This window comes from Galleria mellonella, unplaced genomic scaffold, assembly GCF_026898425.1.
Source record: "Galleria mellonella isolate WM207_F2 unplaced genomic scaffold, CSIRO_AGI_GalMel_v1 utg165, whole genome shotgun sequence".
Lineage (NCBI taxonomy): Eukaryota > Metazoa > Arthropoda > Insecta > Lepidoptera > Pyralidae > Galleria > Galleria mellonella.
In genome coordinates this window covers 833,905-847,747 of record NW_026442009.1, presented here as the reverse complement: position 1 = coordinate 847,747, position 13,843 = coordinate 833,905, and the positions used below count along the sequence as shown (strand labels likewise).

At 32.8% G+C, this 13,843-nt stretch overlaps 2 protein-coding genes across 3 annotated transcripts in view; both read right to left on the bottom strand.

Annotated features, from left to right (window-relative positions):
• Window positions 1–13,843, bottom strand: part of LOC113519028 (uncharacterized) — a 404,087-nt gene that overhangs the window by 298,238 nt on the left and 92,006 nt on the right. The gene's annotated exons all lie outside the window — the stretch shown is intronic.
• Window positions 1–13,843, bottom strand: part of LOC113519027 (autophagy-related protein 16-1) — a 223,749-nt gene that overhangs the window by 198,102 nt on the left and 11,804 nt on the right. For both annotated transcript variants that reach the window (XM_052892770.1, XM_052892771.1), the window contains 2 exons: window positions 12,840–12,945; window positions 11,817–11,959 (listed from right to left, as the gene is read on the bottom strand). In XM_052892770.1, the coding sequence (XP_052748730.1) occupies window positions 11,817–11,959; window positions 12,840–12,945 (249 nt within the window). The remainder of the gene's footprint in view (window positions 1–11,816; window positions 11,960–12,839; window positions 12,946–13,843) is intronic.

The following is a 13,843-nucleotide window of genomic DNA, read 5'->3' as shown; positions in this document are numbered from 1 at the left end:
TTCTAGTTTTATTTTATTTAAGATGTTATGATTTTATATCATCTAAGATATTAGATGAACAACACCTGAACTACAGACAAAAATATATATTTCTATAATATATATATATATATATATATATATATAAAATGTGTATTTGAGTTACTCCTAACCATATATAATATACTTCCTTACAAGTGTGAAAGTTTCTGAGTTTTTTTTGTTACCTTAAAGCACCTTAATAGCTTAACCAATCGCTATCAAATTCAGTATACACATACATACATACATATCTGTCACGCCTGTCTCCCATTAGGGTAGGCAGAAACAATGGAACGCTAAATGCTTCGATTCAAACAAACCTCTTTCGCTTCTTCCACATTCATCAATCTTGTCATACACGCTCGTCGGTTACGGGTACTTTTAATTTGGCCCTTCTTCAGCACGTCGCCTATTTGGTCGACATACGTCCGTCTAGGGCGGCCCCTACCGACATCTCCATTCATTCTTGCTCGATAAATCTCTTTCGTAATTCTTCTTTCATCCATCCTCTCCAAATGACCAAACCAACGCAACATTCCTTTTTCAATTTTTGTCACTACATCGTCTTTCAGTCCACACTTCTCTCTAACCACACTGTTTCTTACTCTATCTTTTAAAGTAATACCACACATACTTCTCAAAGCTCTCATCTGTACAGCATTTATCTTACTTTCATGCTTCTTCTGCCATACCCACGATTCGCTTCCATACATGAGTGTTGGTGTCAGTACTCCTTGAATTATAGCAAGGCGAGCTTTGCTCGATACATTTTTACTTGACATAATCGAGAGCAGTGCACCGTTAACACTGTTTCCCGCTTTTACTCTCCTCTCAATATCTCTGTCACACTTCCCATCCCTCGTAAACAAAGAACCTAAATATAGAAACTCACTCACTTGCTCTACTTTTTCATCTCCTATCATAATCTGGCATGCCGTTAAACTTTCATTCCTCTCAAAAACCATTACCTTCGTCTTCTTCGCATTTATTTTCATACCTTTTCTTGCATACGCTTCATTCATTATAGTCACCATTTGTTGTAATTCATACTCTGACGATGCAAAAAGTACTTGGTCGTCGGCGTATAAAAGAGTCTTAAACAGAGACTCATTCATCCTGAATCCACAATTAGATCCTTTCAAATCGGTCAAGCAACTGTCCATAAATAGGTTGAACAGCCAAGGAGACGCTACACAGCCCTGTCTAACACCGCGTTCAATGCCAAACCAGTCTGTATAGACTCCATTTATTCTGACACAGGCATTTGAATCCTTATATAAAGATTTGAATGCCCATATCAAATGGCTGCTCACCCCATACATTGCCAGTGTTGACCACAGTTCATTCCTCTCCACTCTATCATAAGCCATTTCAAGGTCAATGAAGGCGCAGAAAACCTTCTGATGTTGAGCTAAGGTTTTCTCTGTTATGCACCTTAAGGAAAAGACTTGGTCATGGGATGTCCTCTCTATTAATCTGTCCGATTGTGGAGTAAGGGCATACGGGTACGCAACCCCGGCCTCCATAGCTACTACAGTTACAAAACCTATGTCCTCTCCGTAGCTGTAGTATCCCCCATTTTTCCTATAGTTCCTTTCCACTTATCACCTCCTTTCCTTATAACCTATTCCTTTCCCAATGTAACCTATTTCCTTTCCCTATCCGATGTTAAGAAGAGCAGTTCTTTTTCAAAATGATAAGAGAAATTAAAACGCAACTACCCCAGGAGGGTACCGGCACTGCCGGAGAATCCGTCCCTGAGTGCAACTCAGGCAGTCCCATCGTATCTGGGGGGACAAATTTCTCATCGACGGCGATGCGTTATGCCACGGGTCACGTCATGTCTCCCCTGTTTCCCCAAATGGCAAAAAGAGGGCAAAGGAATGCCAAATTGCAACGATGAATGTTTGTGGAGGTATGGATAGTAAAATAGACGAAGTATGTGAGATGATGAGTGAAAGAAGAATTGATGTATTAGGAGTAAGTGAAACAAAAAAGAAAGGCTGCTCTATTACTACTTATGACCGATATACTGGGTACTGGTCTGGAGTTAATGACTCTGAAAGAAGCAGCCAAGGAGTGGGAGTTATTTTGTCAGAGAGAATGAATGCATCTGTTAAAGAATTTGAATTTGTAAGTCCTAGACTCCTCTGGATACGACTGAAAGTTGGTTTGACCCGTATTTTTCTCTTTTGCGCTTATGCCCCGGATATGTCCAAGCCACCAAAGGTCAGAGAGGATTTCTGGGATAGTGTAAGAGAGATTATGACTAAATGTAAGGAGAATGAAAGAATTATTTTGATAGGTGATTTTAATGGCTGGGTGGGAATCCGTCGCGATGGATATGAAAGGAATTTAGGAATGTTTGGAGATAAAAGAGTGAATGAAAATGGTGAAAGTTTATTAGAAGTATGCCTGGAGAGAAATCTGGTGGTGACTAATACTTTGTTTAGTCATAAACTGATTCATATGTATACATGGCAAAGGCAAACTGAGAGAAGTATGATTGATTTTGTAATTGTGGATGAACGATTGAGAGCGAAAGTGAAGGATACAAGAGTCTATCGTGGTACGAATGTCGGAACCGATCACTTTTTGGTGATATCGAGAATAGGTGGCTTATTCAATAAATGGCGACATCGTCCACGTGTTCGTATGTCAGAAATAGAAAGAGTAAGAGTAGAGAGACTGACAGAAGAACAGGTTCGAAATCAGTATCAAGAAAGATTGAATGAAAGATTTAGAGAGCTACTGAAGAAAGATAACTATGAGATAGAAGAATTTTGGAAGGAATTTAAATGCGGAATCTTTGATATAGCTACTCAAGTTTGTGGTGTAAGTAAGAGGAAGGATGTTAAGATGAGAATGAATGTATGGTGGGATGGCGAAGTGAAAGAAATGGTGGCTCTAAAGAAAAAGGCATGGATGGATTTGTTAGCTACCAGAGCTAATAAGAGAATGCAAGGTAATGTAAGTGACATTGAAAAAATTGCAAAAGAGAAGTATGATGTAATGAAAAAGAAAGTTAAAGAATTAGTAAGCAAAAAGAAAGAGGAATGTAAGGATGAGTATGAAAGGAAATTCTCTAGAAATTTTCGAGCTAATCAAAAGCTTTTCTGGCATTTAGTTCGAACAGCTAGAGGTAAAAAGAGAGATCCGAAAATGGGCGTGATAAGGGATATGGATGGTAATGTTATCACGGAACAAAAGGAAGTCTTAGATCATTGGAAGAGATATTTTGAAAGTTTATTTGAACGTGGAAGTGAAAGAAAGAATGTTGAAAATGAAATAATGGACGAAGAAGTTGACAGTGAAAGTGATATAAGTATGGATGAAGTAATGAATGCAATGAAGATTATGAAATTTGGTAAAGCAGCGGGATTCGATAGAATATCTGCCGAAATGCTTAAAGAAGGTGGAGAAATCATTGTAGACCTGCTGTGTCTGCTGTTCAATAAATGTTGGCGGTCCGGTTGTGTTCCAGGTGACTGGAGCAAAGCTGTTATTGTGCCACTATATAAAGGCAGCGGGTCACAGCAGGAGTGCAAAAATTTCCGCGGAATAAGCCTTCTTAGTGTTGTAGGCAAATTGTATGCTAGGATTTTGATTAAAAGAGTGATGAATGAGACGGAAAGTAAAATTTGGGATGTGCAAGCAGGGTTTCGAAAGGGTATGGGATGTACGGATCAGTATACACGTACTATATAAAGAAGGAAGAAGATATAAACTTCTTTTTATTCTCGTCAGAAAACATATTCCGGTCACGCAGGCGAAGTCGCGGATAAAAGATAGTATTATTATATCATTATTTTAGAAACACTACGTACGTATGTTAGAAAGATAAAAATTATTAAAAAAAAAAAACAATTGTTTATTAATTAACGTCTGTCTTATTATAAAATTTTCATAAAATTATGGCCATCTCAAAATATATTTATCAATTAACTAAAAAAAAAACGAATTTTAATAAAAATCAGATTTATAAGATCAAGATAACATTAATTCTGGTAACGAGTATATCTAAAATATATATTATAAATATAGATATAATAACGAATTAATGCAATCAGACAAATCAGAGGAAATAGGAACCATGAATTAATTTATTTTGTGATGTTTACGATATTTCTCGCTTTGTAAAATTTGATTTACCTCAACAGATAAAATATGACATTGTAGCAATTGACAATGTTTCACATTCGAATGAATTATAGAGAATGCTTTTTATTATGCCAATGTCAATGTCAAAACCGAATTTACGCGGGCTATGCGTGAACAGATTGTAGTTGAAACCACAGAATAAAAAATAAAGAACTAAAATCTAACAATAATTCAGATCGTTCTTTTTGATAATACTTAAATAGTTAAGTATTATTATTAAAAGCGTTGGTCAACTATGGATTTGCCTTGAAAACGGTGCTATTGTTGTGGTAAATGCGCATTAACAGAGCCTTTTAAAGAGAACTAGCACATACTTTCGCTGGGAAAAGGAAAGTAAACGGAAACAATGGGAAGCCTTTCGTCTTCCTTAATATAGACAAGTCAAAATTGTTGCCGTCTAAATTAGCGGACAAACGGTTTTTTGTTAATCTAATGACCAAATCACTTGCATATTATTATTTTACAAAAAAGGTTAAGTCCAATTTAAAAATGTCTGTGATTAAAATGTTAAGAGATAAGCGACATCGACGTTGTCAGTTTTTAAATGAATATTATACGACTTTACACAATTTGAGAATAATAAATTATAAATAAACTACCTAGTGTAATGTTTCAATTGGGAACTTTACAATATTCATTATTAACTGAATTGATAATCTGCGGTGATAATGTTGTGAATATATTAATAATTTACGGTACTTCTAAAAGTTTTTTAATAGTTTAAGACTAAAATTTGACAAAATATTTGGCTAATATAAGCACATACTCTTCTACAACAATGAAATAATTTATAATTTAAACATATTATAATATTCTTATATTAATAATAAAATAGTCTTGCTTTAGAAATCCATGCAGTCTTTAATCGTAATTAAATAATGGAAAAACAGGTAATGTGAAAGAAATAGAAATAATTCTCAGACTAACAAAGGAGTTTGTTAATTATCTGAGGATAATACCGAGGACAATAACACGGCATAACCTTGATACGAACTCACTATAAGTAATATCTTTAATTTATTTAGAGAAAAAAGATCTTTGATATAACTGCCTTCAAAATAATTTTTCCACGGTAAAAAGAGAAATACTAGACAATGATACATAATATTAATAGTACATTTTACTCATAATTAACTACGTTCCATAATTCTCTTGTACCTATATTGGTATATTATTGGCAGTAAGTCTCGTCGTAATTTAACTTACAACCTCTCTTATCGATGGTGGCAGGTTTGATTCAATATATTTAATACATCTCTTTCGACAATTGTTAGCCGATTTGATACTTTGATATTGTTGGTAACTTTAAATAAATTACTTACATTGTTTAATTGTAAACACACTAAAAATATTTGACAGTCGTCATTTTATAAATGCAAGTTTCTTTATAGGCGAATCTCCATTTATGGTAGACGAGTATTGATGAAATCGAGGCAGTAGTTGAATATTGCTAAGTTGCAGGACTTCTATTTAAGGAAAGTGATAAGATTTTTGTAATCTACTATTATTATTTTTTATAGATATATAAACAATTTAGAAAAGGATAGAATTAATACAATGGTGGCGGTCACTACATATTAAAAAAAATATATATTAAAAGTATTAAACGTAAAAAATATTGTTTCCGTGCGGTGATGGATTAAGGAATACAATACGCTAGTTTAAGAGAAAGAAAAACTCGAAATAAAACATTATACTCGCTCGGTCAGTGTAATACATTCTTCCTTTATGTGACTATATTGGAGAGATTCGTGCTTAGCAGTGATCTATCGTTATGATAAAGTATTTAAATATGTACATTTATGTATTGTATAACAAAGTCTGTAGTTATAAGAATACAAGAAGGGTACTTAAATATAAGTCTTATTTTTGTTTAAAGATGACGTTTACCATTTATGGCTTGCTATAGCTTGTTTTTTATTTTTGTTTGCTATACCAAGTTAGTATAAAAAGGTAAAAGTATCAACAAGTCGTTTGAAAATGGTTTTCATTATATTTTTCTATAGACCATCCACAAATTAAAGGCAAAACTTTCGCTCAGAGGAGTGCCTTAATGGCTCTATTACCGATCATTACGTTGCGACTACTATTGAGAGAGCAATGAAACGTAATCTGTAAACTTATAATCCATCTCGATTTCTCGACAAATGCGGTCATGATGGATATCTTGATTTGTAAATAAACTGTGGATTCATGTAAATACCCCAGAAGTACAGTTCTGGAAAGAACGTTTTAATATTGTTGTGTATTGCAATTGCAAATGTATAATTATGCATTTTGTTTCATTTTAAGCGATAAGAAAATTGATAGAAGATTATTTTCCTAGGTATCACTTATACATAGTTTAAGTGAATATAAATAATGATGTTATTCATGTTGCTAATTTTTACAAAAATTGTCTCATTAGAAATATACTGAAACATATAATTAAAAGATAACTTTTTTCTTCAACACAATTTTTCTTCTCTTCTGTTAATAGAAAGCTAGAAATTCAATAAAATGTTAAGTAAACAATGATAAGTCTCTATTTCTACTTAACCTGGAGAGAAACAGGCGTGTGTTTTTAAGTGACTATTCGAATCACTGTAAAGCGAAACAGATTACATAGAACAGAGTGTACGGTCGTATCGCTCTTCCAGTAATTTTTTCCCTTGGCAATACAGTAAACGAGTGGGCGGGCTCTCCAATTTGTTGATCTTAAGGTCCTGATTGCATGTTTGTATAGGATTTCGTGATGACGAGAAAATCGAACCAGGAATCCAAGTGGGTGGTTCGAATACGACATTTGCTATGGTTATTGAACTTGTTATCATTGTAATACGCATAATTTCCTGATTGAATTACCGAGTATTGTAGAAAGCAATCATAACAAAGAATCGTGAGGACTACTTTAGTCAGTCTTATTTTGAAAGAGATAGATCATTATTATAAATTCTTTGTTCACGTTCTTATTTCAAGGATTTATAATTTTTTTTAAATATTAGCGATTATAAGTAAGGACGAAGTTAGGTCAGTTAGCTCCGTCAGTCAGTTAGTTTCCAGGGACACCATGTGGAAGATTAAATGCTAGCAATAGGTTTGTTAGATTTCATTACTAATCATTTCTCCCTCATTATCAAATACAATAACTAAATGCAAATAAAGTCTCGTGTAAAAGCTAGTTTATAATAATTAATTAGGGTAATTTATTATAATTGTGATCAAAAGAACAAGTCACGGATTGCGTTTAAAAGGGAACAAACCAATACTAGCAATACGAGTTGTAACATCCGCGCGCAACGTCGGAAGTGATCAGCAGAGATCACGACGCGCCGACGCGCGCTAACGACCCGCTAATAGAGGTTCGTGCTCGTGACCCCGCCCCCCGTGCCCGATAATAATGTCCAAACTGACGGACACTGTTATTGTTCTGTTCGCTTATCCAATTATGAACTATATTCTGTGCAGATGCCGACTCTATTCTCACGGCTTTTCTCTATTGGTTTGTTTATCTCTGTTCAAAAAAATATTTGCGTATCATCTTTAAAAAAATTGCTGTCATGTGGAACAATGATGATGGAGCACAGATTGATTTCGCACACAGCGTGTTCAACTCTTTTATTAAATAGTAAAGTAATAAAAGATAGTGAAACCTCGCCCCCCGTGGCTTATAATAATGTTCAAATTAATAGATACAATTATCGTTCTGTTCGCCAATCGAGTCATGAACTATAAACTGTGTAGACCCTCACGGTTTGTTTATCATATCTTTATATTAATAATGCGTATCATTTTAAGACGGCTTTTTAATAATGAGTTCGATTGATTTCAGATACAATGCATGTTTCAACTGCTTAACTAATAAGTAATATAAGATAGTAAAATCCTGTTTTATGTAATTATATACTTTTTCAGTGGAGATGCTGACTATAATCTTACGATTTGTCATGTTTAATTAAAAAAAAAAATATTTGACAGATTGATTTCGGATACAATGCTTATTTAAACTTACAAACACAGAATAATTTTAGATAATAATATTGTTTTATTTATGGTTGGGATTGTCTGCTGAATAAAAGTGAAGAAGATGATGAAAATCTTGGAAGGTGAAGTTATTTATTAGAGATATCCACTATGATTACTATTTGAATCTCATGTATATAGGTTAGTTCAGGTATATAGCATTGGCTTAATTACTGGTTACCACGAAATGCATTAATTTTTCATAAGAAAATTAATATTTTATTTATTTTAACCAAATTAACATAAAAAGGTGTCGTGCATCAATATATAGGTAAGATTGAATGTATGCATATTCACTTCATATAAAAGAGATGATTATTTATTTATTTTGTATTAAAATGTTTCAGAACGGCAGATTTAAATGTTATTGAAATTTGCAAATATGTCAATATCTGAACTTTCTGCCATAATATTATAATTATTTTGTATTTTGTTAATTCGTTTAATGTAGAAAAGTGTCTCAGATTAGTCCTAAATAGATTTCTCGAAAATAGATAATATTTGTTACTACAAGGTAATTTCCGCGGTGTATTTATAGTAACTTTTTCTAAGAGTTTAGGATTATCCAGGGTACTGTTTATAATTTTATGGAAGAAGGTATAATCTAATTAATATAATAATAATACAATTGTCTCCTATTTTCTAGGCCCTTTAATTTAAAATAATATCTTTCATTGAAGGAAGGCAGTTTCTTAACCATGCCAGTGTTGTAAGACAGATGCAACAGGAATCGTTTTAGCACTGATCCAATATGTTTTTTATGCACTATATAAAAAGGGATCCAAACTTGACAACAATAATTAAAGCTAATGATCAAAATAATTTAAGGTTATTTTAAATTGAGAATTCTATGCTAGTTAAGTAATCTTTATAACAAGATTTTGAGTATGAATAACATCTATCCTTTAACGCCTGGAATGTTATTTTATCAAGCAGATTTTTATATTTTACATACAATAAACGATATTTGTTTTTTTTTTCTTTAAGAAAATAAATAAGTTTTTCATTAAACCATATAGGATATTTCGAAGATTTAGGTACTTATCTGGGGACATATTTTTGTAGTGTCTTGTAAAAATGAATAGAATTTATGCACCATTTTATCGAGGTTATTACATACCGAAAATTGTTAAGTCCAAGATTTTTGAAAATCTTCAATTAATTGTACGTAATTAGCTTTATACAAGTTAAATCTGAAATAACTATATTAGAAGTCAACGAATCTGGCCCCGATGTACAAGAAATATTAATTTCTAAGGCAGAATGAAATAAATCTATTACACTTAAAGGGGATGTACATTTGTCTATGTTTTCTATAGGTATATTGGTTACAACGAGATTGACTAGTCCATTTTTATGATTTAAAATGTAATTGTACTGATGTAATTATTGTAATAAATAAAATTTATTAGCATGTTAGAATAAATGCTATTATTATTTAGAGAACAACGAGAAGACCGCTTGGAGAATCAGACCATACGAAATTACTTAAATAGAAGTCACCAAAGATCAGTGTTATTATATTCATTTAGAACATTATTTATATTTTCAAGAAAGTGTTTTAAAATATGTTTCTGGAGAGGCGGTGGTAGGTACACGCCGAATATAAGTAGCTTACTGGGGTTTTTGTTTATACAAATATGCACAAAAACCTTGCAATTATTCTCGAGGCTCAACAGACTGCAAGAAGATAATTATCTTCTTGAGGATAACGTGATTAATACGCCGCCGCCAGATTTACCGCTATGGAACACCGAACTAGATCTACTTGATCTAGCCTATATACAGCAAAACGATCACAAAACAATAATAAAAAATACTGTCATTCAACCATGTTTCACAAAATACTATAATGTCATAAAAACAAGTAGTGGTATTTATAAATAGGTCCATTGTTTTACTTCTTAAACCTCTTATGTTTTGGAAGTATACATTTAATTTATGAATGCAAAGAGGAAATGTTTTATCCCAATTTACCAGTATAAGAAAAAAATTATGTCTACATGTTTAGTCGATTCAAAACTTCTAAGTTAGGCACATAAACTAATTCCGATGTCTCTGACCTTCGAAAGTATACTGGACCAGGACAAGGAACTAAAATACAAGTTTATTGGCTGATGCATGCAGTATTTTGTTGTCTGCTGATAAGTTCTCGGCTGCATATACAAAACTTTTTATCTTCTATGCCTAAAACGCTGGAGTTTATTTTATATTCTGTGTGAGCTTTATTATTCTGGAGCGTGGCCGCTAGTAAACCATCGCGGTGTATTAAATTTCACTAAGATAGAACGTGGATGAGTACTGCTATTATTTTTCTTTGATATGCGAGAACAATAGAATATGTCATTATTATTGATGGGACGATTCACGATGCGGCCCAATTGTTGAACTATAGAAATCACATTTTCAGCTTTACATTTAGGTACACACTTGGATTTCTAGGTTACAAGACCTAGAATTTATAATTACCTACCTCTATTTTTAATGCATCAACTTGTTCACTTAAGTATATGTTTTGATATAATTTAGTATCGTATCTATATTATTTTCATAACAATTGTATTTTCCTTGAGTGCATCACGTACTTCTATCCGAATTATTTCTTTGATGTTTGAGAGAGAAATGCAGTCGGTGAGTATGTGCGATTGTATTGGATCTAATTTACTATTCATTTTACGGCGAGACGTATTAAATGTTATATCAGCGGTATTTATCGGTGTACAAGCACGAATCGGGGTATTAGAATTGTCTCCTTTTGGTCGTTTACTTAAGCAGCTAGGGCATACTAAAAGTAACTAACTAAAGCGTATTCCCTTGATAAACAGTCCTTTTCTGATAAATTTAGACAGGCATGATTGAATGATTCGCTGCACCTTACGCACTGGAGATACAGATCATTTTTAATATAATCACGGCATACGGAACAACTCCTGATTTTACTTAGCGTGGTTTGTGGTTAATAATCAATTACGTATTATTGCGAGTGAGAGGGCTGCTGCTGATGTGTTTAATAAGTATAAATGGCCGGAACGGGATAACTGTTGTTGTCATGTGCAGTTTTTGGAATCACAATTTGAATATGAGTGACAAAGAACCAGTCACAGGAATATAGACACTATATGTATAGCATTATGCTTCTAAATACTTTTTTTAAATTGTTTTATGCATAAAATAAATTGATTGCAGTACGTCTATATTTGAATAACTGAAGTTATAAGATGCAGATACCCCGAGTGGTAACTTAACTTAACTAAACTTTTAAATTTCGTAACGTTAATCATCTTATCATAAAAAAAAAAACAAATATTAGAACTTTACTGATCTAATAATACTTAAAAATATTTATTTTTTTGTATCCATAACAAGAAAACCTTAAAATTTGTGAGGGCGTATGACAATAAAATTTCATACTGACAACACTTCGTATACATAAAATGGTGAATACATTTTAATAAGTATTATAATAAATTCAGCACTAAAGTCTTTTACAAGTCATTTATTTCGTGATATTTATTAGTATTTAAAGTACATTGACACTGTTCAATTTACACTTAATAAATAAGTTATAGTAAAAAATTATAAAATCGAGCAGCGGCAAACGAAGTTCCCTAGATTTTATATTTATCACTCACCCTTAACCGCTGATCTGCCACAGTCCACACGCGACTCGCGAAGTCATTGGAAGCACCTACAATGTACGTGCCAGTCGAATCAAAGTCTACTGACATGACGCCAGCGTTTGAACCAACCAGATTCCCTTTGTTCTCGATCACAGCTATGAAAATATAAACATAATTTTATAGTCTGTTTATTTATGTATATATCTTGCAAAGACAATTATTACGAGGTGGCCAGAAAAGTAAATATTAATTACCTTTCTTTACATATTTCTTAATACATAATTCACAAATGCTACATATGCACGCATCTTACTAGACATCTTTTTTATACTACATTAAAAGCCTGCGTAGCAGACTGTGGGTAATCCCTGATGTCAGAACATTTTAATAGTAAAACATAAAGAACAACTTTCCAAAGACAAAATATCTCCTATCTGGCAGCCTTTATTAATTCGATCAGCTCAGCTTAACTTTTGAAGCGAGAAGGAAATTTATTGCATTACTTCTCAGGACGTATGTAATAAATATTAATATTAACGTACCATTTTTAATATTACAGTTGTGACAACGTCACGATGTATTTTTTATTAAAAGTTTTATATCATTAATTAAGCTGTAAAGTAGATATTAATCCAAAAAATAATTTACCCTTCTTGTTACTCTTTCTCCATTACTAATATAACATTAGTAATACAGAAGGGGCAGTGGGATATTTAATTTTTATGGATTGGATTCAATGGATTTTTGCAACTATAAACGCTTAAACTTCATGCTCATGAAGTCAGGTTAGTTGATCTATCATGACGATGTCACCACGAATTAACTATGACGAATTTCTGCAGAGATTGTATGAAAAATAATACAATTATATTAGTAATTGAATTGTTAATTTCCGTAATAACTAATAATCGCCTTTTAAGTTCTCATTCGCTTATCAATATAGTCACTATATATGATATTGTATAAAAAAGGGAGTTTTCATACAATTTTAATCGATTTTTTGCCATTTTACACAAATTGAGAATTAGTACTTACATTTTGATACGTCCCATAGTTTGACTTTTCTATCAGCACCACCAGTGGCCACTATACGATCTGTGGGACTCCATTTCACGGCATTCACTTCACCGTCGTGCGCATCCTGGACATTATTTATTAGGTTAATCAATTAAATACATGTTATAAAGCTCAAGCACTCCAGAAGTGTCCTTCTGATTGTTTATGACCTAAAATTGCTTTCTTTTACTTCAACCCCTGAATTTTGTCTGATGTAATTTGGCAGAGAGGTCACTATGAAACATTATTCAAAATTTGACGCAAAAAAAAAATTGCAGGTATTAATTACTGTTTCCATATTCTTTATACAATTAGTAGCTTTTTCCCGGCACTTCGTTCGCGTGATCGGAATATGTTTACTGACTGGGATGAAAAGTAGCTTATACATAATACTTCTTTATCCAATATAGTACGTGTTTACCAAATTTCATAGTGATTGGTTAAGTCGTTAAGGCGCTATAAGGTAAAGAAAATAACTTACTTCTACACTTAGAATATTAGTAAGGATTATTAAAAAGGGGCATAAGTATATCTTTACGACATTCCCATGAATATATGGTCGACAAAATCGATAGAGTACGAGTTCTGAATTTCGTATATTAAAACATGTATATATGTATATTAAGTATCGTTTGGATCCTATAGGTTTAATAATGAATAAATATAAAAACAATGATTAACAAATGTGATTACTTGGAAGTAAATTATTTGACATCATATTTGCTCATTATAAACAATTTCAACAATAACCATCATCATCATCATCATCATATCAGCATTTAATTGCCCACTGCTGAACATAAGCCAGTTAAGAGTTGCTACGCTTGGCAGGCGTCAATCAGGCTTTGGAGATATTTTAAAAGGAACACTGCTGCCCATTTCTCGCCCTCCCTTAGTCGCCTCTTACAACATCCACGGGAAAGAAAAGGGTGGCCCATTCTATGCCGGGATCACACGGCAAACAATAATAACGAATTAGAAAC